General features: G+C 49.7%; 1 protein-coding gene across 7 annotated transcripts in view; it reads left to right on the forward strand.

Annotated features, from left to right (window-relative positions):
* The window catches only part of MYLK3 (myosin light chain kinase 3), an 80398-nt gene that overhangs the window by 26438 nt on the left and 26405 nt on the right, over window positions 1-27555 (forward strand). For 3 of the 7 annotated variants that reach the window (XM_017953320.3, XM_009196368.4, XM_017953319.3), the window contains exons 2-3: window positions 20827-20917; window positions 22864-23296. Coding sequence is in view for 3 of the 7 variants with exons in the window: in XM_009196368.4 (XP_009194632.2) it covers window positions 20827-20917; window positions 22864-23296 (524 nt within the window). In the remaining 4 variants the exon portion in view is untranslated. Of the gene's footprint in view, window positions 1-3335; window positions 3751-11372; window positions 13166-20826; window positions 20918-22863; window positions 23297-27555 lie in introns of those variants that run through there. The other 4 variants (XM_021931924.2, XM_017953322.3, XM_003916828.5 and 1 more) reach the window with 3 other exon arrangements.

The following is a 27555-nucleotide window of genomic DNA, read 5'->3' on the forward strand; positions in this document are numbered from 1 at the left end:
CTAGAACCGTCTTTTCTTAGCCTTCCAAGTCTTGCCCATCCTTCAAGGCTCAGCTTAAGTCCCGTTTCCTCCAAGAAGTCCTCCCCAGTTTCTTTGCCTCTCTCTTACACGCTGAGTTCGCTGGTACCATGTGGCTGAGTTTCTGTAGGTCTAGGGCCCCAGAAGCCTTCCCTGGCTGCTGTGTCATTCCAACTTTTGATCCCCAACAACCATTTATATCTTGGAGCAGACATTTATCCAAGCCCTCCTCTGTCCTCACCCCTTCTCTCCCACATCCTGGGGCTGCCTGAGGGTTTGTCCCTCCCCAGACCTCAGACCCTGCTAGGTGTCTGTGTCACCTTTTTCCTACCCCAATGTTGGGACTTTGCTACCCAGATCAACCAAGTCCTCTCCTACGGACCCTCATGTCCCACCTCTGCTACCAGTTCTTCGGATTTGATACCAAGACATCTTGGGACTGGGCTCAGCTCAGAGGGTAGGGGTAGACTGAGGGGAGAGAGTTCACAGGTGAAGAGAAAGTTTTTTTGATGGGATGTGGGGTGGGGCTGGGAGCACTGGTGAGTTACACAGTCGCCCCATCTCACTCACGTCCCCTGCACTTCACAGTTTCTCTGTTGTTCCTATGTGTTAACCTCACTGCTGTCCAGACTTTTGGGATTTCCCATGGCACAAGCAGAGCTTGGAGCCCACAAGAGTGGGCACAGTGAAGGGGATTAAATAAGACAGTGCAGCTAAGGTGCTGAGCACGGGGCCTGCCCATGGTCGGGCTGAGAGAAGCGAGTTAACTTCAAGACCCTGCAGTCCCTTCTCTGATTCTTGTCAGCCAGGGGAGGTGAGGCGGGGTCTCGAAGCTGTATGTATGTTTGTAGGAGTTGAGGGGACTTCCAGAAACCCTCTCGTCCACAGTGAACACAGGCCTGAGAGCAGCGGAGCCAGGTCTGAGGCCCAGCTTTGTGCGACTCTCCCTGTGACCTGTCTCTCCACAAGTGAAATGGGGCAGTGGTCCTTCCCCCTTGGATTAGCAGCGATCGGGAACACTGGTGCTCAAGGACTTTGCAGGTGGAACCCTGCATGAGGTGGGTTGGCCTGGTTCCAACCTGCAAGCATAATTGAGTTTTCTGAAATGGCAGCTGGAAGATGTAGCCCCTCAGAGAAAAAGTTGGGTTCTAGACAGAAAGCAGAAAGTTTCAGTGAGATTAGAGCATGTGGAAAAGGGGCTGGGTGTGGTGGCTCACACCTGCAATCCCAGCACTTTGGGAGGCCAAGGTGGGTGGATCACTTGAGGTCAGGGGTTCGAGGCCAGCCTGGTCAACATGGTGAAACCCCATCTCTACTAAAAATACAAAAAATTAGCTGGGTGTGGTGGTGCATGCCTGCCTGTCATCTGGCTGCTAGGGAGGCTGAGGCAGGAGAATTGGTTGAGCCCAGGAGGCAGAGGTTGCAGTGAGCTGAGATCGTGCCACTGCACTCCATCCTGGGCGACAGAGCAAGACTCTGTCTCAAAAAAAAAAAAAAAAAAAAAAAAGTGGAGAAAAGGAAAAAAAAAAAAAGGGAAAGAAAAGAAAGCTACAGTGATACCACCCTCAGCTGTAGGCAAACTCTGGAGTCTGCGTTTAAATCCAGCATCTTACACTGACTTTGGAACATGCCTTCATCACCCTGTGCCTCAGTTTACTTGTCTGTGAAATGGGGATAACAGTTTTTTCCTCCTCGAATTGTTGTGAAGGGCAAGTACAGTAATTGATGTAAGGATGTAGCACAATGCCTGGCTCAATCAACACTAGTGTTATTATTTCCTAATAAGTGTTTGTTGTTACTCAGTGAATGAATGGATGAATGGATGGATGGATGGATGGATGGATGGATGGATGGATGAATGAATGGCCATTGGTCTGGATTTGGCTCAAGAGAGTGCTTTTTTGTTATTCTCTAGCATTTTTGGGCTGATTCCATCTGACTTTGCATAGGCAGGGAACAGTTTGACTTGCATGTGGAGAAGGAAGAGAGGAAATGAGAAGGCTTCGCCCAGGGGTGCAGGGCCGCACACAGAAGGCAGTGAGATCTGGGAGCAAACCCAGTGGCACCGGAGAGCCAGTGGGGACACGCCCTCACCAGGCTGGGTTTCCCTGCGGCTGCTGTTCCCTCTCCGCTTCTGTAGAGTCAGACTTGCACTTTGATTTTGCTCCCCAGCTCAGCTCCTTGATTCATCCCCAGCAGGGCTGTGGCTGTTGCTTTATCATCTTTCTGCATGGCCGGGATGAGACAGGTCATAGACATTTTACTATGAAAGAATAAGCAACCAACATTGAATATCTCAGAGTCCCCGCCCCTCGGCCCTCTCCCCATCTTCTCAGACAACCGTCAGAGCCGAGCCTGGGGGCGTAGGCCAGTCTCACTCTGTACCCCCGCACACACCTCTCAACCCACAGAGCTGGGGAGTTCCAGGTCATTCCAGGTCATTCCAAGGGCAATGGTTTTACCATCTGGCCGTGTCTTTGCTGCTGACGTGCTGTGTGACCTTCAGAAAGCCCCTTTCCATCTCTGGGCCTCAGAATCTCCATCTACAAAATAAGGGAGATGACCCTTCCAGTGTGTGAGATCCCTGCTGTCTGTGAAAGTGGCGGAGGGTGTGAGTGATGAGCATGGGTTCAGAACGCTGTCCCCATGCCTTTCTGGTGGAGTGGCCCTGGGCAGCTGTTAAAGTTCCCCAGGTTGCTCCTCCTCTATGAGACGGAGATGACAAACAATGACCCACCCCACGGGGCTGCAGTGTGTCTCAAATAAGGAGAGGCAGCTAAAGTGCTCAGCGCAGGGGCTGTGAGTGCGTACAGAAGCCAGCAGCCCCGTCTCTCCTTCCCGTCAGCCAAGCTAGTTAATTTGTGGTCCCAAAGTTGAGCGAGCGAGAGAGAGAGAGAGAGAGAGAGAGTGTGTGTGTGTATGCATGGCAGTGTGTGTTTGTATACTTGGTCTCTCCCAGGTGGTCTGGGAACATCTGGCCAGGGAGCCCTCCCTGGCAGAGCCACGTGTCCTTGTCTCCTTGTCTTCTCCTGCACTGCAGCCCCGGGCTTTGGGAACTCTGTGCCTCTTTGCTGCCTCCTGAGTAGTTTTATTTGGAGGACCAATAGCAGGACCCTCCCAGCCCAGAGGTGACCGACCAGGCCCGGCCAGGGTACAAGCAGCCCCACTGAAGACCTGCAGGGCTGCCACCTCTCTGCTGCGGACCTGGCCTCTCCTCTGTCCTGAGGGCTCCCTGAAGGCAAGGAGTCCCTGCACATCCCCAGGGCCCCTTGCACCTGGTTGCAGGGTTTTGAACTCAGGTCAGTTCTACCCGAGGACTCCCTCTCTTCATTCCTCTCTCCTTGGACCACACAGTGTTTGTTTCACAGATGGACACTTTGCTAAGTGATGCAGGAAGTAGGCCCCCGGGGAGGCAGATAGAGCCCAGCAAGGCAGATAACCAAGTGAAGCCTCTGGATGCCGCTGGGGCCGGGGACAGGGTCAGAGATAAGCGGAAATGCCAGGCTTATCGCTCCTGCCTGAGTTCTTCCAGAGAAATCAGCCTGGCCGGCCAGCCCACCTCATTCCCAGCGCTCCGGGCGGTTGGGCAGCATCCATCTCCAGGCAGAGTAAACACGGAGTTGGCACAGTCACAGCGGCTGATGGATGGGGACTCTGTGCCCCACTCCAGCACTGCGCGGTCCCAGCACCAGAGGCCAGTAGCGGGCGTCGGGTTACACCCAGATATTTGCGGTAAGGGCAGCTCCGGGCAAGTGTGCTTTGAAGTAAGAGCCCGAGGAACAATTGGTCGGGTCACGGGACTAAGGGAGACCTGGTGACAGTTGTTCCCCAATCCTGGGTTATCTTGCGCCAAGAAAGTCAGCAGAAAGCTTTGGTTTAGGGGGACAGTTTGGGGATGGTCAGCTTGGGCCTCTGCAACAAATGCAGGGTGTGGTGGACAGACGATGTGGATGGCAGCTACCCCTGAAGTTGTCCACATTGAACTCTGCGTGGCTTTCTGGAGCTCTTCTTCATCCTGCTTTCCTTTCTTAAGTGAGCTTGGCGCCATGGAGGGGATATGTGTACTTCTGCACTGCATTCCAGTAATGGTGTGGTGTGGGCAGGGAGGTGGCCTGGGCTGGGAGGAGGTCAGCTGGCTTAGGACTGAGAAACTGTCCCCCCCCTTCTTCCTCCTGCCCCCCACCCCACAACGAAGTGACTGAGCAAGCACACTGCTGCCTTGCTGAGCTGACCATCTGCGGTCAGACGGGAGAAGGTGTGGGGTTGGTCTTAAGGATGGCCGTTCCAATCGCTGCCATTTTCGTGGACTTACTACGTGCCTGGTGCTGTGCTAGATGTTTTGCTTACTGCTTACGTTAATGTCCAACAGCCCTGTGGTTATTGCAGTTAATGGGCCCCCAGTGCAGATGAGGAAAGCTGCGTTCAGAGCGGCTAAGTGCCAGGTGCACCGTGAGCCCCTATGGCATTTTGTGTGAATTAGAAAACTTTCCTCTCAACACGTGGCTACCTTCTCTCGGAAAATTGTCATCATATTTGATTGTGTTAGAACAAGACCTTTCACTGCTACACACTGCAACACGACTGTTATAAATAAATACACAAATCTACACAGGGCACCGTGTGTTTGTCCCCTTAGAGGCTGTCCTTAGGTTCTGGATAACCCATCTCCCATCCTGGTCCCCAGAAGCAAACACATTGAAGCTGTTTCTTTGTTTCTTTTGATATTTGCTTCCATATTTCTTCATTCTCTGTTTTGTGCATGATCTATGGAGTTGCTGGTAAGATAAATGAGGACTTAGCTCTCTCACACTCCCCACTTTCCCTCCCTCACCCTCACAAGACAGATGTCGCTGCTTTTACTTAATAAAGGGTTTACTTTACTACAACTGTAAATATTCTTCAATGCAAAATCAGTGATTGTATTTTAATCTCATTCTTTCTTGTAAGAACTCTGGGCCAGGCATGGTGGCTCACACCTGTAATCCTAGCAATTTGGGAGGCTGAGGCGGGCGGATTGCCTGAGCTCAGGAGTTCGATACCAGCCTGGGCAACACAGTGAAAGCCCATCTCTACTAAAATACAAAAAGTTAGCCGGGTGTGGCGGTGTGCACCTGTAGTCCCAGCTACTCTCGGGAGGCTAAGGCAGGAGAATTGCTTGAACCCGGGAGGCGGAGGTTGCAGTGAGCCGAGATCGCGCCACTGCACTCCAGCCTGGGCGACAGAGCAAGACTCTGTCTCAAAAAAAAAAGATAAAGAAAAAGAAAAAAGAACTCCAGTTGTCCTGGCATCTCTAATTCCTTTTGTTCCCCTTTTGCAGTATCTGCCATCATCATGCTGATGGCTAATGTCTGAGCACTTGCTGGGTGCCTCCCAGGCATTCTCATGGCACCTCCCGACCACTCCATAAGGGTATGTGTTATTATTATTCTCTTGTTACGAACAAGGAAGTATAGACTCAGAGAGGTTAAGTGAAAACTGGCCCAGGGCTGTGGCTAAGAACTGGCAGAGGCAGAAATTAAATCCAGGCAGTCCGGCTCCAGGCCCTGTGCTCTTCCCATTTTACTGCATGTGTTTAATTGCATTCTATTGTATGCTCTTTTCCCCCCGGGAGGGTTCCTGTTGAACACTCTTGATTTTCTTGCTTCAACTTTGGGCCTAGGTTGAAGCTATTGTTTCTTGGAGCTCTTTTTTTTTTTTTGAGATGGAGTTTCACTCTTGTCACCCAGGCTGGAGTGCAGTGGCGCGATCTTGGCCCACTCCAACCTCCGCCTCCCAAGTTCAAGCAATTCTCCTGCCTCAGCCTCCCGAGTAACTGGGATTACAGGCACCCACCACCATGCCCAGCTACCTTTTTTGTATTTTTAGTAGAGATGGGGTTTCACCATGTTGGCCAGGCTGTTTACCTCCTCATTTTGCTGTAGTATATCCTCAAAGTAGCTTCCTTAGAAAGCATGCATGGGTCAGGTGCAGTGGCTCAAGCCTATAATCCCAGCACTTTGGTAGTCTGAGGCAGGTCGATTGTTTGAGCCCAGGAGTTCAAAAGCAGCCTGGGCAACATGGCAAAACCCCATCTCTAAAAAAAACCCACAAAAATCAGCCAAGCGTGGTGGCACACGCCTATAGTCCTGGCTGCTTGGGAGGCTGAGGTGGAGGACTGCTTGAGCCCAGGAGGCTGAGGCAGCAGTGAGCCGAGATCATGCCACAGAACTCCAGCCTGGGTGACAGAGTGAGACCATGTCTTAAAAAAAAAAAAAAAAAAAGCATGAATTTTTTGCATTTTTGCAAATCATAAAACCCTTCATTTTGTCACCTGATGGTGGTGCAGTTCTAAGGGGAAGAGCTTTCCTATCTAGACTTTGACAGCCAGCCTCTTTTCTAGCATCCAGTTGTTTTTAGGATGAGAAGTTTCATGTCATTCTGATTCTAGTTCTTTGGTATGTATGATAGTCTATTTTCAGAAATACCTGAAACTAGGTAATTTATAAAGAAAAGGAATGTATTTCTTTAGTTATGGAGGCTGAGAAGTCCAAGGTTGAGGGGCTGAATCTTGTGAGGACCTTCTTGCTGGTGGGCCCTCTCCACAGAGTCCAGAGGTGGCCCAGGGTATCCCATGGGGAAGGGGCTGAGTGTGCTCCCTCAGGTCTCGCTTCCTCCTCTTATGAAACCACCAGCCCCACTCCCATGATAACCCATTCATCCATTAACCCGTAAGGGTAGGGCCCTCATGATCCAGTTGCTTCTTAAAGGCCTTACCTCTCAATGCTGCCACACTGGGATTACATTTTGACATTAATTTTGAAGGGGACAAATTCTCACAAGTGTGTGGTTTTTTTCTTTTACATTTTGGGGAGTTTTTAAATCTTCTCTTTATCCCTGTGTTCCAAAATTTCATAATGACTGTAGCATTTCTTTTATAAATTATTTCCTTCTTTCATTTCTCTCGAAACTCCAGTTAATTAGATGTGAGGCTAGCTGGACTCATTGTCGAACAGCTTCTCTCCTGCACATGTCTTCATCTTTTAGTTTTATTTTCTGGGATAGTATCTTAGCTTCATCTTCTCATCCCTATATTGAATTTTTAAATTATACTATTCATATTTTTAAATTCCACTATTCATACTTTAAAATTCCAAGACCTCTCTTTTATTCTACAGTTGTTCTATTTCCATAGCATCCTCTCCTTTTTTAAAGAATGGAATAGCCTTTCATGCTTTTCTGTGGCTACAAATGACAGGCTTGTCTGTTTGTTTTTTGAGACAGGGTCTTGCCCTGTCACCCTGGTTGGAGTGCAGTGGCACGGACATGGTTCGCTGCAACCTCCGCCTCTTGGGCTTTAAATAATCCTGCCACCTTAGCTTCCCAAAGAGCTGGACTACAGGCGCATGCCACCACACCCAGCTAATTAAAAAAATTTCTTGGTAGAGACAGGGTCTCTCTATATTGCCCAGGTTGGTCTCGAATTCTTGTGCTCAGTTGAGCCCCGCCTCCCTGGCCTCCCAAAGTGCTAGGATTACAGGTGTGAGCCACCTCACCCCGCCAAATGACAGCCTTTTTGAAACTTTCTGTTTCTGATTTCCTCTGTTTCTTCTATGATCATGTTTCTGTTTATTTGCTTTAGTCTTCCCTTTTCATCTTGAAGGCTTTCTTTGAACATTCAGTGATCCTTTTTGTCTGTGCATATTTCTGAAGAAGGTACTGACAGCTGGGGTGGTTGAGGCTTTTTAACTGCGTGGTTTTGTTGAGGATGAGCAGGTAGGGCGCTCCTGAGAAACCCCAAAAGCCAGCCCCTAGAACTATTATGGTGTGGACCATTACATTTCTCCAGAAGCAGGCTCTGATCTCTAGGGAGGGTGGGCCTGGCCAGGCCCTTCTGTGCTGGGGTGTGGGGCAGGAAGAAGGATGGACTTTTCAGTCTTGCATTCCTGCTCCCCATTTACCCCACCGGGGGTCTCGGGGTCTGAAGCCTCTTTGGGGTCCTACAGGGAAAGCTGGCTCCATGCTTATCTGTATTCACCCTTGTGGCCAGTGAGGCTGCAGTTTTCTCTTTCTTGTTTCTCCAGTTACCTCTCCTCCACTAGTTTTCCAGAAATTCATTGATAACACTCATTCACCAACAGCCCCTTCTATTCTCTTCATCGTTGCAGGTGTGTATTTATTTTCTTCCTTTACCACGAAGTCTCTGGAGGGGAAGGAGAGAAATATGAGAGGTCAGTCTTTCAACTTGAGTCAGAGCCTTGATATTATTTTATTTTATTTTATTTTATTTTATTTTATTTTATTTTTTGAGGCAGGGTCTTGTTCCGTTGTCCAGGTTGGAGTACGTGTCTCCATTGCTGCTCACTGCTGCCTCAACCTCCCAGGCTCAAGGGATCCTTCTGCCTCAGCCTCCTTATAACTGGGATGACAGGCACATGCCACCATGCCTGGCTAATATATACATATATGTTCTTTAGTAGAGACGGAGTCTTGCTCTGTTGCCCAGGCTGATCTTGAACTCCTGGGCTCAAGCAATCCTCCTGCCTCAGCCTCCCAAAGTGATGGGGTTACAGATGTGAGCCACCACTCTCCTGGGTTAATAAAGCCTGGAAAGATATTGAAAGACCCCATCTATAAAAGAAAGTTTTTTTTTTAAACTTTTATTTTAAGTTCAGGGATACATGTGCAAGTTTGTTACATAAGTAAACCTGTGTCATGCGGGCTTGTTGTATAGACTAACTAATGAGTACTAGGCTTAATACCTGGGTGATGACATTTAAAAAAAATTAAAAATTAGCTGGGTGCGGGGGCATGCACCTGTAATCCCAGTTATGCAAGAGGCTGAGGCTGGAGGATCGCTTGAGCCTAGGAGTTCCAGGTTGCAGTGAGCTGTGGTTGTGCCACTGTACTCCAGCCTGGGCAACAGATCAAGACCCTATCTTAGAAAAAAACAAAGTAAAATAAAATGACGGTGTTGAAATCTCTCTCACCTCATGATCCCCAAGACTATTAGGTCACTAGAAGGCCAGGGAAGAGTCTTGGGGTTTAGTGTGTGCTGGCCCCCACCTAGGGTGAATAGAGGTCAGCCTGTCTTTTCCCGGGAAAGGATCCACTGCCCTGCCCTGTCCTTACCCAGGAAGGACAAGGGGTTATTGTATTTGCTGCTCTGTCGATCTAGTTCAGCTACCTCTTCTCTGGTCTTCCTTCTCTGGGCTTGGGGGGTCAATGCCTCCCCATCCTCTGGGCAAGCACCATCACACAAAAACTGGCCAAGCCCCCTGCTGTGTCCTATGCATCAGGGAGAGTTAGAGAGAAGTATCCCTACAGGAAATCCATGTGCTCCAAACTCCTATCTCTTAAAGCTGAGAATGAAAGAGGTTAAAGTTTGTCCTTCTGGCTACTCCCTTCCACCAAAGAAGCCCCAGGAACCACCCACGGTGTGTTCTAGGCTTTCTCCCAGAGGGCCCTGGAGCTCCCTGGAGCTCCCTTCCCGGATTGTCAGGGTTTCCTGTCCTGTGCTCACTTTGATGCCTCCTCCTTCCACAGAAGTCTCAGGACGGTCTGCTCAGCCTCCTGCTGCCTCCTCCTTAGCTCATTCCTCCATGTTGAACACCTGCCATGTGCCAGGCAGCTGGTGCCTCCGGGAATCCAGGCCAAGCCTAAGAGGATTGGTCTGCCCTCAGGGAGCTTCCAGCCGTAGCCACCTTCTTAGCAAATGGGCTACTTTGTAAACTTGTTTGTTTACAAGGTTAATGTAAATGCTTAATGAAGACATGACAAATCCTTTTGTAATTTAATTCTTTTTTTTTTTCTTTTTCGAGACAGTGTCTTGCTCTGTCACCCAGGCTGAAGTACAGTGGCACCATCTTGGTTCACTGCAACCTCCACCACCCGGGTTCAAGCGATTCTCATACTTCAACCTCCTGAGTAGCTAAAATCACAGGCGCTCGCCACCATGTCCTGCTAATTTTTGTATTTTTAGTAGAGATGGGGTTTCACCATGTTGGCCAGGCTGGTCTCAAACTCCTGGCCTCAAGTGATTCGCCTGCCTTGACCTCCCAAAGTGCTGGGATTATAGGCATGAGCCACTGTGCCTGGCCTCAGATAATTCACGTTTGGTATAGGTACATGTCTGGGTATTTGGTGTTTTCCTTTGGATTCATTTAGACTTTGAAGTTATCTTTCTGGCTTTATTTATTTATTTATTTTTATTTATTATTATTATTTTTTGAGACAGAGTTTCACTCTTGTTGCCCAGGCTGGAGTGCAATGGCGCAATCTCGGCTCACCACAACCTCCGTCTCCCAGGTTCAAGAGATTCTCCTGCCTCAGCCCCCCAAGTAGCTGGGATTATAGGCATGCACCACCACACCTGGCTAATTTTTTGTATTTTTTTAGTAGAGACGGGGTTTCACCATATTGGCCAGGATGTTCTCAATCTCTTGACCTCGTGGTCCGTTCGCTTTGGCCTCCCAAAGTGCTGGGATTACAGGCATGAGCCACTGCCCCCGGCCCTTTCCAGCTTTATTAACCTAGGACTTGCCTGGATGCTGGTTCTCCAGAGGCCAGGGTCTGCCTCTCTTGTCTGGTGGGACTTTTATTCCACAAAAATTATAGGCACCAACTGGGGAGAGGCACAGGGGCTGGGTGTGTTAGACTTCTAGAGACTTCTCTAGTCAGCCATTTTCCCAAAGGTTGGCCCAGGGAGCCCAGATCTGCAGGGAAGTGCTAAGCGTGAAGTGTTGGGAGAGCCCGCTGCCCTGGTCGACTGGGGGAGTCTTCTGTGGCAAATGAGGTCCTCCTGAGGCACATGGTGAATCCCCAGAGGAACTGGAACACGGGGTTACCCCTCAAATTTCCTTTTCCAAGGAGACTTTATCTGTGTGTTTTTCAGCGGCGGTGAATATAACAGACCCTGCTCTTTCTAGCATGTTCTGGGTCATTCCACCAACGACACCCATGGCTGTGCTCTCAGGAATGGGTTTGGATTTCTCTGTGGGCTGCCCAGGGGCAACTAGCAGGATAGAGGGGTAGGTAGAGAAGGCTGTGGTCAAGCTGCATTTGCATAGCAAGCTCATTGCATTGATAGGTTAATGGTTTAACATAGCAAAACCTCTAATGGTGCTTTCATGTATTTATTTATTTTGAAGACAGGGTCTCGTTCTGTTGCCCAGCCTGGAGTGCAGTGGCAGGATCAGAGCTCATTGCAGCCTCAAACAATCCTCTCGCCTCAGCCTCCTGAGTAGCTAGGACCACAAGTGTGTGCCACCCTGCCTGGCTTATTTTTTGTGGAGACCGGGTCTTGCTCTGTTGCCCAGGCTGGTTTCGAACACCTGGACACAAGCAATCCGCCTGCCAAAGTGCTGGGATTATAGATGTGAGCCACTGTACCCATCCCTAATAGTGCTTTTAGATTCCAAATGTCCAGGTCAGACTTTATAATAATTGCTTTTATTCAGAAGGGGGAAGCTTGACGGGGACACTAAAGCCCCCTCCATTGGGGGCAGCCCTGCCCATGGCTGGACCATCCTCAGGAGGCCGTGTGCCTGCCTGGGCCACCTTGGGCAAATGCCCCTCTCTGGGCCTTGCCTTCTGCCCGAGGGGAGCTGGATGGAAATGGTGTAGGTCAGACTGCCCCGTGGCATACTTGGGACTTTGAGGGGCTCCCTGTGCCCCACCTCGGGGGTAACCTTAGCATCTCTGCTTGTGTCTGCTTTATTGACTGATACTTCTGTAAAATGTTTTATTTGAACCCAGGGCTTCTAAGGCAAAAACATTTGTAAACCACAGGAAACACAGGCCTGTTGTGCTCTGGGTCCCTGCTAAGTCTGTTTCAGTATGGAAACTGCGTGTCTGATACCTGCATAGTTGTTATTGGGGGAGCAAGTGTCTCTGGTGAGTGTCCCCCCGAGGGCCCAGTGAAGAACATGGGCCCTCAGGACAGCACTTGGCAGGTGGCCAGGGCCATTGCCCTCAGTTCTATTTTTAGGTACCAGTGACTAGTGACTGAAGGCCCTGGTGGGGAGGGACCAGCCAGCCACCCCACAGACAGTCTCAACACATGTTCTGAACGCTGGTGTAGTAGGGGCACCTGAAGTTTGTTTTAAATTTGCAGAAGCATCACAATTTTCATCACGGCAGGAGTCACAACTTTGCTGAGTGGTCTCACATTCCTTTCTGTCTCTATCTTGCTTTTTACTGTGACTCTGATATGTGTGGCCTCAGGGCTCTGGGCCTCTAAGGACCTTCCTCTGCCCTGGGATCCCTCCTGGAGCCCAGCCAGCAGGTCCATTCTCCAAAGGACCCTTTCCTTTCCACTGAACCGAACCAGTAGTTGCATGAACCCTGCCTGCTCTGGGCAGATTCTTAACATATTTGCCCATCAGCAGCCTCTCAGAGAGGAATGTTAAATGCTGCCGTGATGTCAAAGGGGCCCCAAGGAGAAGGGCCTGGGCCGACCTCGGCCTGTCACTCACAGGCCCGTGGAGGGTGGGAGATAAGCAAAGCCAAGGTACAGGAAGAACCCGGGTCTCTGCGCTCCTCACACAGCCCAGGCCATCGTGGGGGTTGGTGCTGCCGGGAGGCTGTCAGCTGCGGAGGACAATGACCTTGCAGACACCACCGCCTGAGTGAGAACCAGGGGTCTGTGCCTCTCGTCATTCCCCACTCTTACCCTGGTCAAGCCTGCACCAGCATGTCAGGAACCTCTGAGGAGAGTCTGGGGCACTGGGGGCCGCCAGGGTTGGGCAAGGCCTGCTTAACTACCATGGACAAAAAGCTGAACATGCTGAACGAGAAGGTGGACCAGCTCCTTCACTTCCAAGGAGATGTCACAGAGAAGTTGCAGAGCGTGTGCCGAGACATGGGCCACCTGGAGCAAGGCCTGCGCAGGCTGGAGGCCTCCCGGGCACCAGGCCCAGGTGGGGCTGATGGGGCTCCCCGCGCTGACACCCAGGCCGGGTGGCCTGAGGTCCTGGAGCTGGTGAGGGCCATGCAGCAGGATGCGGCCCAGCACGGTGCCAGGCTGGAGGCCCTCTTCAGGATGGTGGCTGCGGTGGACAGGGCCATCGCTTTGGTGGGGGCCACATTCCAGAAATCGAAGGTGGCGGATTTCCTCATGCAAGGGCATGTCCCCTGGAGGGGAGGCAGCCCAGGTGACAGCCCCGAGGAGGTTGGTTCCTGCTTCCCTGCCCTAGCTGGACGGGAGGCCCCGGCCCTGGTGGGAGACTGGCCAGGCAGCCAGTGTTTGGAGAGCTGGAGGCATGGTGTCCCCTTCCTGTGTGACCTGTTGATGGGGAAAAGGAGAGCCGGAACCTTAAACGGGTCATAAGTGGATTTCCAGGCAGGATACTGCCTGCTATTCTCCCCAGGGAAGGGAAGAAGCGGGGCTCTGGTCAGGACTACAGGGTCTTGGCAGCTCCAGGGAACCTAGCCGTGGGGGACATGCTGGTGGTTTGGGAGAGAGGACCACCACACTTCTCTGACACCCCCGTGACTGCCCTTCTGCTCCTTCACACATGGGATGGGACGGGTAGGAGTGGCCAGTCTCTCCTGATGGAGCCCCGCTCAGAAACCCACCCGCCACCTCCTGTTCCCAACCTTGAGCTTAGCTCCAGAGGGGGTGGACAGTGCAGCTGCCTGTGGGGAGACGAGTGTTGACAGTGACCCAGGGGGACAGCAGGCAGGAGCCGGAGCCTGGGGGTGGAGGGTGGCATTCCTGGGAGCGGCTGTTCCCAAGAGTTGCATAATCAATCCTGCAGGCTAATGGGAGCTTGGCCGCTGGGAGAAGGATATGGGGGGTGAGGTCTGCAGAGGGAACACCCTGTTTGGGGACAGCTAGGGGTCAGCCACTTAACAACACTCAGACAACCTGGAGCCACCATTTCAGACCCCTGAAGTGACTTACCAGCCTCTGGCAAGAGATGAGCTGGGGTCAAAGGGGTCTGTGCTTGACTCTGTGTCAGCTGCCGAGGACAGGAGCATGCCTCCCCTCCCCGCACCAGGCCGGAGCTCCCCTGCTGCCCCTTCCCCTCCCTGCCCTGCAGCTCCTGTCAGAGCTGCCCCTCTCCCCAGCCCCTGCTGTCTCCACGGTGCCTCTCCTGAGGGCTTGGCCTGCAGGGCAGTGTGACCCTAACCATGCCCAGCTTTAAAGAAATAAAATTATGCTGGGTGCAGTGGCTCATGCCTGTAATCCTAGTGCTTTGGGAGGCCAAGGTGGGAGGATTTCTTGAGGCCAGGAGTTTGAGACCAGCCTGGGCAACATAGTAAGACCCCGTCTCTACAAAAAATAAATTTAAAAATTTGCCAGGCATTGTGGCACATACCTGTAGTCCTAGCTACTCGGGAGGCTAAGGTGGGAGAATTGTTTGAGCCCTGGAAACGGAGGCTTTAGTGAGCTATGTTTGTGCCAGTGCACTCCAGCCTGGGCCACAGAGTGAGGCCCTGTCTCTTAAAAAAAGAAAGAAATTTAATCTAATTATAGTCAGCCCTCCATATTTGTGGGTTCTACATCTTCAGATTCAATCAAATCTCAGATCAAAATGTAGTTAGTCCTATGATGGTGTGTCCGTACTGAGCATGTACAGGTTTTTCTTTCTTGTCATTATTCTCTAAATAATAATACAGTTGTTACACGATAGTATAACAACTACTCATATAGCATCTACATTGTATTAGGTATTATAAGTAATCTAGAGGTGATTTAAAGTGTATGGGAGGATGTGTGTAGGTTACATGCAAATACCATGACATTTTATATCAGGGACTTCAGCAGCCATAGATTTTGGTGTGGAGGGGGCCCAGGAACTGATCCCTGGCAGATACAAAGTCACGACTGTAAGTAATAAAATAGATCTAATCAATAGCGTTAACCAAATTAATATGCACATAGTAAAAAAATAATAATGTAAAGAGCATACATCTCCTTCCTATTCCATCCCCCAGGCCCCAGAACACCAATACCCTGCCCCGCAGGCAAGCGTGGGTTCTGATTTCCTTTGAATCCTTCCAGATAGAGGCTGTGTCTACAAGCAACTTGGTATCCACAGCACCCTTTTGTTTGGTTTTGTTTTTCCCACAATCTGTCCACCAGAATTGCTTTGTTGATTTGTTTTGTTTTTGAGAGGGAGCTTCACTCTGTCACCCAGGCTGGAGTACAATGGTGTGATCTTGACTCACGGCAACCTCCGCCTCCTGGGTTCAAGCGATTCTCCTGTCTCAGCCTCCTGAGTAGCTGGGATTACAGATGCCCACCACCATGCCTGGCCAACTTTTTTGTATTTTTAGTAGAGATGGGGTTTCACCATATTGGTCAGGCTGGTCTCGAACTTCTGACCTCAAGTGATCTGCCTGCTTCGGTCTCCCGAAGTGCTGGGATTACAGGTGTGAGCCACCGCTCCTGGCAGAATTGTTTTATTTTAATTTAAATGTTATTCACATTGTCCTGGCCCTGATTTCTAATTTTTTACTTAATGTATTTTGGGCATTGATTGATGTTTATATTGTTATGAATATATTCCGAGTACTCCCTTTGGGGGGCTGTGTGTTCAGTTGTTAACCAGCCCAGATCCTCGTTTGTTTCTATTGTTTCTCATTTTTGGCAACTATACATAATGATGCAGTGAATATCCATAGATGTATGTCACTGAACACAAGTGTGAGTTTATCTGCATGATACACTCCCACAATGGAAATGCCAAGCCAAATGGTAAATTGATACGGATAAAGGCAAATCAGCCTTCAAAGAAGTTACTCCAAATCAGTCTCCTACCATCAAGGTGTGGGAATGCTTTTGATTCTTTGCCTTTCTGGTGAATGAAAATGGGAAATTATTGTGCTTTTTTTTTTTCTCTTTTCCCCACCCACTTCTCCCTTCGGATTATTTTAAGGAAATCTGAGATGTTGGATCATTTCTTTCATAAACGTTTTAGCATTTATAGCAAAAAGATAAGGGCTCTTTTAGAAAAACATAATCTTGATACTGTCATCACACCTAATAAAGTGAATAACTTTATTTATTTATTTTTATTTAGAGACAGGGTCTCACTACATTGCCCAGGCTGGTCTTGAACTCCTGGGCTCAAGCGATCCTCCTGCCTCAGCCTCCCAAAGTATTGGGATTATAGGCACAAGCCACTGCACTGGGCCGAATGATAACTTTTTAGTATTACTGAAGTTCGGTGTTCTAATTTCCCTGATTATCTTATACTTTAAAAATATTTTAGGCTGGGCGAGGTGGTTCAAGCTTGTAATCCCAGCACTTTGGGAGGCTGAGGCGGGGGATCATCTGAGGTCAGGAGTTCGAGACCAGCCTGGCCAATGTGCTAAAACCCTGTCTCTAATAGAAATACAAAAATTAGCTGGGCATGGTGGTACATGCCTGTAATGTCAGCTACTCAGGAGGCTGAGGCAGGAGAATTGCTTGAACCCAGGAGGTTGGAGGTTGCAGTGAGCCAAGATTGCGCCACCATACTCCAGCCTGGGCAACAAAACCAAAAACTCCATCTTAAAAAAAAAAAAAGCTGGGTGTGGTGGCTCACACCTGTAATCCCAGCACTTTGGGAGGCCATGGTGGGCAGATCACAAGGTCAGGAGTTCGAGACTAGCCTGGCCAATATGGTGAACCCCCCCCCCCCCGTCTCTACTAAAAATGCAAAAATTAGCTGGGCGTGGTGGCGGGCGCCTGTAGTCCCAGCTACCCGGGAGGCTGAGGCAGAAGAATCACTTGAACCCGGGAGGCAGAGGTTACAGTGAGCCGAGATCGCACCACTGCACTCCAGCCTGGGCGACAGAGTGAGGCTCTGTCTCACACACACACAAAAATAAATAAATAAAATAAAAATTTACAGTTTATTTGTATCAGACCCAAATAAGACAATTATTTTTATGTCTCTTAAAGCTAACCTTTTGAACTTCTGAAAAAATTTTAGGTTTTTATTATGGAAAATTTCAAATATAACCCAAATAGACTAATATGTCTTATAGTTTTGATTTATATTTATTTTGCTAGAAGACTGAACATCACTCACAGGTTTGAAACCTTTTGTATTTTCTGTGGACTGCCTGCTCATATCTTTTCCCCCTCTTTCCTATTTTGTTTTTTTGCCTTTTTCTTATTGATTTGTAAGAGTGCTTCATGTAGTAATGAAATTAGCTGTTACATATGTTGCATGAAGGCATTTCTGGGTAAGGGAAGTCACAGAACTTCCTACTTTTTGAGTTCTTGTGCCATTTCCCGTCTGTCCTGCTCCACTGGAACTTGCTAAATCTCTCCTCTGACCCTGGCCTTTAATAAACATATCAGGAATGTCTTTAGGTTTGGTCCAGTCTCCCCATCAGGCTGTCGGCTGCTGATTGGCCCATGACAGGAAACCTCTGCTTCCCTCCATGTTGTGAGGCCAGGGCAGGTCTTGCAGGAAGGGCTCAGAGAATGAGCGGTGAACTGAGACATAGCCACGGCTGCTAAACACATCGTCAGTGCTGAATGCTGTGCATTATGGAGGCTTCTTGGGGACTGAGTTTCCTGGGAGAGTGGAGCATGGCAACCGTCTTTGGAATGGAATTAAATCCTAGCACTGGCAGTTAAATTTGAAAATTGTGCCAGGACTTTGTGAAGGTCCTCCTGAGATCTTCAGAAGTCCCCAGCGGCACTTCATCTGGTTCCAGCAGTGAATTTGATGATACCTGGAAGCCAGGTGTGCTCTTCTGGAAAACAGCCCCGGGCATATGTGTTCAGAGGCACCAGTCCTCTAGAATGGTGTGTGAGGAAGCACAGAAACAGCAGGGACTAGAAGGCTGAGCCCTGAAGACAGAACCCAGCTGGGGGTGGGGGGTGCACATGCATGGGCCTGCCTACCCTAAAGAGGGGGGAAGCAGAGGACAGTTTGAACCCAACAAGGTCTGCCAAAGGACAGTCTGTCCAAGTCCCTTTCTGCCAGTGGGTGAAAGAGGAGGAGGTCTATTTCATGCCTCCAGTCCCCCCAGCTCTGGGGGCGGCAGGACAGAGTCTGCAGAAGGATAAGGGGGAGCTGTCTGCCGAGCAGGGGATCTGGGCCACATTGATGACTCTGGTGATCCTGGTGACAGTGGCAGCGAGCAGTTTTGATGAAGTGCCTCCCCCACGCCAGGTGCTGGGCTGTGTGTTCTCCATGTGCTATGTCCTTACTGTTCAGAGGTCAAAGCTTGGTGTCCTGGAATCGCAAAGTAATGAGCAGGTAGTAATTTAGAGTAGTGGGCATGGTGTAGACGAACAGTGGAACCAACACCTTAGGGTTGGGGAGACATTTGGAACAGCTGTAGTGCGCTGCTTAGAGGAGACTGCCCTAGCCGAGTTTTGCCATCTTGGCCTAGAGTTGCCAGATCTTCAGGTTTTTTTCTGTGTGTGTGTGTGTTTTTTTTTTTGACAAGAGTCTTACTCTGTCCCCCAGGCTGGAGTGCAGCAGTGTGATCTGGGCTTACTGCAACCTCCGCCTTCCGGGTTCAAGTGATTCTCCCTGCCTCAGCCTCCCGAGTAGCTGGGATTACAGGTGCCTGTCACCATGCCTGGCTAATTTTTGTATTTTTGTAGAGACAGGGTTTCATCTCACCATGTTGGCCAGGCTGATCTGGAACTCCTGACCCCAGGTGATCCACCCTCCTCAGCCTCCCAAAGTGCTGGGATTATAGGTGTGTGCTACCATGCCCGGCCATCCTCAGATTTTTTAAGAAAAGCTGGGAACTTAGATTTTTTTTTTTTCTAGAGAGTTTTATTAAGGTTTAGTAACTACGTAATAATTATAATGGTATAATTTACATGTAATAAACTGCACATACTCACAAACTATGCACATTTCAAATATATAGCTCCACAAATGTTTCTATCCATGTCACCACCACCACAGTAAAAATGGGAAACAATTCTGTCACCCCAAAAGGGATCCTAACTGTAAAAATCTCATAGATTTTAAAAGTTGGGAACAAATTGAAAAATTTAAACCTGGGTAACAAAGTGAGTACCTTGTCTCTATAAAACAACGTCAACCAACAATTAGCTGGAGGTGGCAGCACGTGCCTGTAGTCCCAGCTGCTCGTGAGGCTGAGGTGAGAGGATCACTGGATCACTTAATCCTGGAAGGTTGAGGCTGCAGTGAACTGGGATCCAAACACTGCACTCCAGCCTGGAAAACAGAGCGAGACCCTGTCTCAAAAAAAAAAAAAAAAAAAAATCCAAGCCCAACAAAATATGTCCTGAGCTGTTTTTGGCCTCTGGGCTTCTAATTAAGGGCTTCTATGGCAAGGCAGGGGAAGGCCCTGGCTGGGCCCCCAGGCGTAAGGCACTCACTGATACAGGGGCTTCTCTTGCCTTGGCCACAGAAGCCCCAAGACTGGTGAGTGCTTTACACCTCGGGGGCAAGCAAGGCTCTGGGCTGTGGCTGGCACTGCTGCTGTAACATGTGCCAGAATTCATCTTAGGGACTTCATCGAAGGGTGCAAACCCCAGAAGCACCGTGCTCTTGCATGAGGACCCAGCAAGAGGTCAGACCATCTGGAAATACTTGCTTAAGTATGGACTAGCTGAGCATACTGAGGGCTCTGGGCTGTTTTATGGGTGAAAGCATGGGCAGGCCAGACACTGGTCTGGTGTGGACCATTTGGATTTAAGGAAAAGCTGCTGAGAGCTTCTCTGGGTCAGTGTCCTTACACTGGGCTCATTTAACATTGATAGCTCTTGGTTCCTGGCAGGACAAAATCAGCAGAGCTATTGAGCACCCACTATGTGCTGGGCACACTTCTAGGACATTTGCACATTACTCCCAAATCTTCCCACTGACTCTACAAGGCCGATAATGTGATTATCCCCATTTTACAGATGAGGAAAGTGAGATGCAGAGAATTTAAGGATCTTGACCAAGTGGTGAAGGTGGGGTTCAAACCCAGCATGGCTGGCTCCAGAGTCCATGCCCCTGGCTACACTGCTACACTGTAAAGAGGTGACCATGGGATCCCCCAACCCAGCTCCCAGGCACACATTACTAATTGACCTTGGCACTGTTTCCCCCAAGCAGGGATTTGACTTCAGAATTCAGCCGAAACCAATGCTGTAGTAGCCATGATCAATTGATCTGGGTTGGCATATTAAGATTATTTTTCATCTCTGGCCAGGCATGGTAGCTCACACCTGTAATCCCAGCACTTTGGGAGGCCTAGGGGGGAGGGTAGCTTAAGTCCAGGAGCTCGAGACAAGCCTGGCCAACATGGTGAAACCCTGTCTCTACTAAAAATACAAAAATTAGCCGGGCATGGTGATGCATGCCTGTAATCCCAGCTACTCGGGAGGCTGAGCTGGGAGGGTCTTTTGAACCTGGGAGGCAGAGGTTGCAGTGAGCTGAGATTGTGCCTCTGCATTGCAGCCTGGATGACAGAGCAAGACCTTGTCTCAAAAAGAAAAAAGAAAAAAAAAATATATATATATATATACACACACACACATATATATTTAAATGATTATTTTCCATCTCTAGTCTTAAGTCCTTTGGGGTCCAGCCTATTTTGAACCCTGTATCAGGAGCTGGGTTCATCCCTTATGGGGAATATGGGGAAGCCCTGGAAAGGAAGTGGTTCTTGGTGTGAAGCTGGGTGCCTCCTCTTTTAAATTTTATGACATTGGGAAGGCCTCAGTGTCCTTCTCTCTAAAGTGGTAACTGCAGTGTCTACTCTCCAATGTTACTGTGATACTGTGTGAAATAACCTAAATGCCCTTACCTTAAGCACGCGGGAGGTGCTCAGCAAATGTCTGTGGCCTGAAAGGCAATATTTGATGATAATGATTACATTTTTTTATGGTTGTTATTTTAGAACAAAGAGCAAGTGGAAGAAGAAGGAGCAAAACCAAAGCATGTACTGAGCGCCAGTGGGGTGCAGTCTGATGCCAGGGAGCCTGGGGAAGGTGAGTGGGACCCCATTTGCTTTATCTGACATTGCAGACACAACAGCTTCAGAATAAAGTCCCCAATGACATGGCCCACAGTATGATTCCTGGGCAACTGTCAAAGCTTCTTTTTGTTTGTTTGTTTTTGCAGGGTTTTTTGGTCATATATATCCCACCAGAGACACACAGTCAATTGCTATGTTTCAAAACCACTTGGAATACGGTTGACCCTTGAACAACTCGGGATTGGGGAACTGACTTTCTGCACAGTTGAAAATTCAAGTATAATTTTTGACTTTTCCAAAATGTAACTACTGATAGCCTTCTGTTGACTGAAAGTCTTGCTGATAACATAAATAAGCGATTAACACATGCTCGTAATGTTTTATGTGTTAAATATGGTATTCTTACAATAGAGTAAGCTAGAGAAAAGAAAATGTTATTATGATTATCACAAGGAAGATAAAATATATTCCCTATTCATTCCGTGGAAGTGGGTCTTCATTCTTGTCATTTTCACATTGAGTAGGCTGACGAGGACAAGGAAGGTGAGAGGTTTGTTTCACTGTCTTGGTGGCAGAGGAGGAAGAAAATCTGCATCTAAGTGAACTTACGCAGTTCAAACCTGTGTTGCTCAAGGGCCAACTGTAGTACCTTTCTGTGCAGGCGATGCCACCAACTTGGTACTCAAATGCTTTAAATGTTTATGGATTACTTTGTTAACCTTTAATTTTCTTGTATAATTTTGCATGATATTTACATGGTTCCAAAGTCAAATAGACAAAACAGTGTGTATTAAGAGAAGTCTAGAGGCCAGATGCAATGGTTCCTTCCTGTAATCCCAGCAATTTGGGAGGCCAAGGCAGGAGTATCACTTGAGCCCAGGAGTTTGAGACGAGCCTGGGCAACATAGTGAGACTCCATCACTATGAATTTTTTTTTTTTTTTTTTGCTTAAAAATAAGAGGCCGGGCACGGTGGCTCACACCTGTAATCCCAGCACTTTGGGAGGCTTAGGTGGGCGGATCACCTGAGGTTAGGAGTTTGAGACCAGACTGGCCAACATGGTGAAACACTGTTTCTACTAAAAATACAAAAATTAGCAAGCATGGTGGCATGTGCCTGTAATCCCAGCTACTTGGGAGGCTGAGGCAGGAGAATCGCTTGAACCAGGGAGGTAGAGGCTGCAGTGAGCCGAGATCACGCCACTGCACTCTAGCCTGGGTGACAAGAGCAAGACTCTGTCTCAAAAAAATAAATAAATAAAAGAGAAGTCTATCTTCTACCTTTGTTCTCTGCACCCCGCTTCCTCCCCTGATATGTAAGTAACCATTTAAAAAGCTTTTGTCTTTTCTTTCCCTTGAGGTCTAGTCTACCTGGACAACATGGTCAGTGGTTATGTGCACATGTGCACACATGCACACTCACACATGCTCCCTTCTTAGAGAAACAGGACCCCAGACACACCGTTCTCCACCTGGCTTTCTTTCACTTACAGTATATCCAGAGATCACTCCATAGTTGCGCTTAAAGATGGTTTTTTTGAGACAGGATCTCACTCTGTTGCCCAGGCTGGAGTGCAAGTGGCGTGAACATGGCTCACTGCAACCTCTATCTACTGTACTCAATCAATCCTCCTGCCTCAGCCTCTGAAGTAGCTCAGATTGCAGGCATGTGCGACCATGCCCAACTCATTTAAAAATTTTTATTTTTAGTAGAGACAAGCTTTCACTGTGTTGCCCAGGCTTCCATAGAGATATTAATTTCTTCTTTTTCACGACTGTGCCACACTCCTTGTTGGATGCTTCATGGTTTAGTCAACCAGCCCCTTTCATTTGGGTTGTTTCCAGTCTTTGGCTGTTGTAAACCTGAGCACTGAATGGCCTTGTACAGATTCCTCGCAGTATCTTTGCGGCAGACTCCTCCACATGGGAGTGCGTTTTTGTCCTGCCTGTTTTCCTGTAGAGAGCCAGAAGGTGGACGTGCTGGAGGGGACAGTGGAGAGGCTGCCCCCCATCAGAGCTTCGGGGCTGGGAGCTGACCCCGCCCAGGCATGGGCCTCACCAGGCCAGGGAGATGGTGTTCCTGGCCCAGCCCAGGCATTCCCTGGCCACCTGCCCCTGCCCACAAAGGTGGAAGCCAAGCCTCCTGAGACACCCAGCGAGAGCCCCAGGACTGGCCTGGAATTGGCTCCAGCACCCGGCAGGGTCAATGTGGTCTCCCCGAGCCTGGAGGTTGCACCAGGTGCAGGACAAGGAGCATCATCCAGCAGGCCTGACCCTTGGCCCTTAGAGGAAGGCACGAGGTTGACTCCAGGGCCTGGCCCCCAGTGCCCAGGGCCTCCAGGGCTGCCATCCCAGGCCAGGGCAGCCCACAGTGGTGGAGAAACACCTCCAAGGTAAGGGGAGCTCTTCCAGGCTGGGCGAGGGAGGGGATGGACTGCGGCGCCTCGTTGGAGCTCGGCTGTGGGCAGCATCCACTGCATCCATGTTCCTGGGCTGTTCTTGCAAGGGGAATGGGAAGGAGGCCTGGGCCTCTGGGAGCTTTGAGTGCCGCTGCTCACCGGCTGCCCACTAGAAGTACCTGGGGGTAGTCTGGAAAATAAAGATGCCTGGAGATGTGGATTGAATTGGTCTGGAGTGAGTTTCAGGAATTAGATTTTTTTTATATGCTCCCCAGGTGGTTCTAATGGAGAGCAGGGTTGAGAATCACTAGCTCTAAGATCAGTACTAACAGTAGCTAAAAGATGGGGCTCACGGAGCACCTGCTCCGGGCTGGCCATTGGCTGGGCATTTCACCGGCTTCCCCTTTTATTCTCAAGCCGTCCGCAGGAGATGAATGTGGTTGTCATCCCCATTTCATTGATGAGAATACTTAGGCTCCAAGTCCCCAGGGCCCCACAGCTAGGAATTCATAGAGTTGGGGTCTGAATCCGGGTTACCGGATTCCGAAACCTGTGCCCCAATCACTGCACCATCCTGCTTCCTCAAGTCGACATTTTGTTTTTTTTTTTTTTTTTTTTGAGACGGAGTCTCGCGCTGTGTCACCCAGGCTGGAGTGCAGTGGCGCGATCTCGGCTCACTGCAAGCTCCGCCTCCCAGGTTCACGCCATTCTCCTGCCTCAGCCTCCGAGTAGCTGGGACTACAGGCGCCTGCCACCACGCCTGGCTAGTTTTTTTTTTTTTTATTTTTAGTAGAGACGGGGTTTCACCATGTTAGCCAGAATGGTCTCGATCTCCTGACCTCGTGATCCACCCGCCTTGGCCTCCCAAAGTGCTGGGATTACAGGCTTGAGCCACCGCGCCCGGCCTTCAAGTCGACATTTAATTAAGTTCTAAATAATACGGTGAGGCAAGAAGGACAGGAACCTCAGGAATGTGAGACGGGTGCAGGCTGAGTCAGCCCCAGGGGCTTTCGGGAGGCTCATGCCGAGGTCCTGGAGGCGGAGTCGTGGCAGCTGTCTTGGCCCTAGAACGCAGCCTGAGGACCTGCTCTGGCAGACGTCTGTAGCAGAGTGAAGCACCTGCAGACTCCCATGCCGTCCCCAGCATGTCCTGGTCCCCAGGGCGGCCCTGCTGAAGGGTGCTGTGCCCCCGGGCTTTTCTCGGAGGGACCTGGTGTTTCCTAGCATATTCTGTGCCTGCCAAGGGTGGCCCTGACCTGTCATGGAGAACCCAGGCCTGGCTCAGGGAGTGGATCTGGTGTCTGTGTTTGCTGTGGTGACAGGCAGAGAAGCCCAGATCATTTGTCAGACTTGGTTCTAAGAGGAAATGGGAGCCTCCCAGGGGGCCTCACAGGCTGGAGGAAGGGGTTCCTGGCAGGCATCCCGGGATTGGAACCAGGACACTAAATGTGGAATCTGGGGCTGGGGGTGAACTGTCTATGAAGTTGTTATGGGCCTCAAAAGTTCTCTATCTCAGGTTCAACCCTTGGCTGAATTCAGGCCCAGCAGACCTGCAGCAGCCTCAGGAAGTGAGGAGATCACTATCTGCCCTTCCTCACCTCCGACCTGGGTGCATTTTGAGGAAAATAGATTGGAAGTATCAGCTCTGATGGGTCGTGATTGCCTGTGCAGAGGATCCTGCCAGGCGCTGTGGCTCACGCCTTGATCCCAGCACTGTGAGAGGCCGAGGCGGGAGGATCGCTTGAGCCCAGGAGCTTGAGGCCAGCCTGGGCAACAAAGCAAGACCCCATCTCTACAAAAATTAGCTGGGCTGCCATGGGCATGATGGCGGGCACCTGTAATCCATGCATGCTACTGGGGAGGTTGAGGTGGGAGGATCACTTGAGCCCAGGAGGTTGAGGCTCTAGCTAGTTATGATCACACCATTGCACTGCGGCCTGGGAGACAAAGTGAGACCCTATTTCAGACAAACAACAACAACAAACAAACCCAGAGGATCCTGAGGCCATGCCTACTGAGGCACTGAGCTGGAACTGGTCAGCACTGCCTGCATGGGTCTGCCACCCGGCAGGTGGACAGCTTTGGGTACTCAAAGTGGCAGGAGCTGCTTGGAAGTGCCTTTAGGGGCTTCACTCAATGGCCCTGGAAGTGAAGACCCAAAGGGGAGTCATGATTGCTGGACTTCTCAGCTGACTGTTGACTAGCAGCAGTTTCCTGTGTCCCTTGGTCTGGCAGGAGGCCTGAGTTAGATTTGGAGTGGCTTGGCGTGGATGCCACACTTCCCCTCCTACCTATCATTACTGAACCATGCCCAGTCCCAAGGCACAGTGTTGGAAGGATTTCTACCTCTCATCCAATGAGTCACACGCACCTAGGGACAGGTGTATCAGAGAGGTCCAGCCACTGAGACACGGGGACGGGGCCTTCAGCTGCTGGAGAAAGCCTTCACTGTTTTCTTTTTAAAAATTGGGATAAAAACTGGCCAGGCACAGTGGCTCACACTTGTAATCCCAGAACGTTGGGAGGCCGAGGTGGACAGATCACCTGAGGTCAAGAGTTCAAGACCAGCCTGGCCAACATGGTGAAACCCTGTCTCTACTAAAAATACACAAATTAGCTGGGCATGGTGGCAGGTGCCTGTAATCTTAGCTACGCAGGAGGCTAAGGCAGGAAAATCGCTTGAACCTGGGAGGCAGAGGTTGCAGTGAGCTGAGATCGTGCCAGTGTACTCCAGCCGGGGGGACAAGAGTGAGACTTTGTCATAAATAAATAAATAAATAGGGATAAAAACCACATAATATAAAATTTAACATCTTAGTGCCCCCTTCCTTTTTTTTGAGACAGGGTGTCACTCTGTCACCGGGGCTGGAGTGCAGTGGTGCTATCTCAGCTCACTTCAGCCTCCACTTCTCGGGCTCAAGAGATCCTCCCGCCTCAGCCTTCAGTGTAGCTGGGATTACAGGCATGTCCCACCATGGCTGGTTAATTTTTTTTTTTTTTGTAGAGACGGATTCCACTATGTTGCTCAGGCTGGTCTCGAACTCCTGGCCTCAAGTGATCTTCCTGCCTCAGCCTCCCAAACTGCTGGGATTACAAGTGTGAGCCACAGTGCCCAGCCCCATCTTAACCTTTTAAAAGTATACACAGTAGTGTTAAGTATATTCACATTGTTGTGAGACAGATCTCCAGGACGTTTTCATCTAGCAAAACTGAGATTCATCATCCACTAAATAACATCTCCTGCTCCTAGCCCTTGACAGCCACCATTGTACTTTCTGTCTCTGTGAATCTGAGACACAGATTTTTGAGGGTCCTCATATCAGTGGAATCATACGGGATTTGTCTTTTTTTTTTTTTTTTGAGATAGAGTCTCACTCTGTCACCCAGGCTGGAGTGCAGTGGCGTGATCTCAGCTCACTGCAAACTCCACCTCCCGGGTTCAAGCGATTCGCGATTCTCCTGCCTCAGCCTCCCAAGTAGCTGGGACTACAGGCATGTGCCACAGCACCCGGCTAATTTTTGTATTTTTAGTAGAGATGGGCTTTCTTCATGTTGGCCAGTCTGGTATCAAACTCCTGACCTCAGGTGATCCATCCTCCTTGGCCTCCCAAAGCGCTGGGATTACAGATGTGAGCCACCACACCTGGCCACAGGATTTGTCTTTTTGTGCCTGGCTCATTTCACTGAGCACAGTGTCCTCAGGGTCCATCAGCGCTGTAGCACGTGTCAGAACGTCCCTCTTTTCTAAGACTGAATAGTATTCTGTGCTATGTAACGCATAGACACCACCTGTGCATTATCTGTCACTGGGCATTTGGCTTGCTTCCATCTTTTGACTGTTGTGGATAATGCTGCTACCGTTATGAGGGTACAGATGTCTCTTGGAGACCCTGCTTTGGATTCTCTTGGATGTATACCCAGAAGTGGAGTTGCTGAAACATACGGTAATCCTACTTTTAATTTCTGAAGAGCCTCCAGTTTTACACAGCAGTTGCACCATTTTAGGCCTTTTGAACCCCTGCATTTGTGCCTTCCTCTCTTGGTTGACTCTTGGTACATCTGTAAGGTGTCACTGTCCCTGATGACAAAAGAGGGAACTGAGGCCAGACTTATCCAAAGCTGTCCAGCAACCTGCTGGCAGAGCTAAGCCCAGAATCAAGGCCACCTGCATCCCTGCTGAGACTCAGTCCCCGCCAGACGCTGTCACCCTCACCCCCCAACACACATAGACCCCATGCTGTGGGACTGTGGCC

Source organism: Papio anubis, chromosome 18, assembly GCF_008728515.1.
Source record: "Papio anubis isolate 15944 chromosome 18, Panubis1.0, whole genome shotgun sequence".
NCBI classification, from domain to species: Eukaryota; Metazoa; Chordata; class Mammalia; order Primates; family Cercopithecidae; genus Papio; species Papio anubis.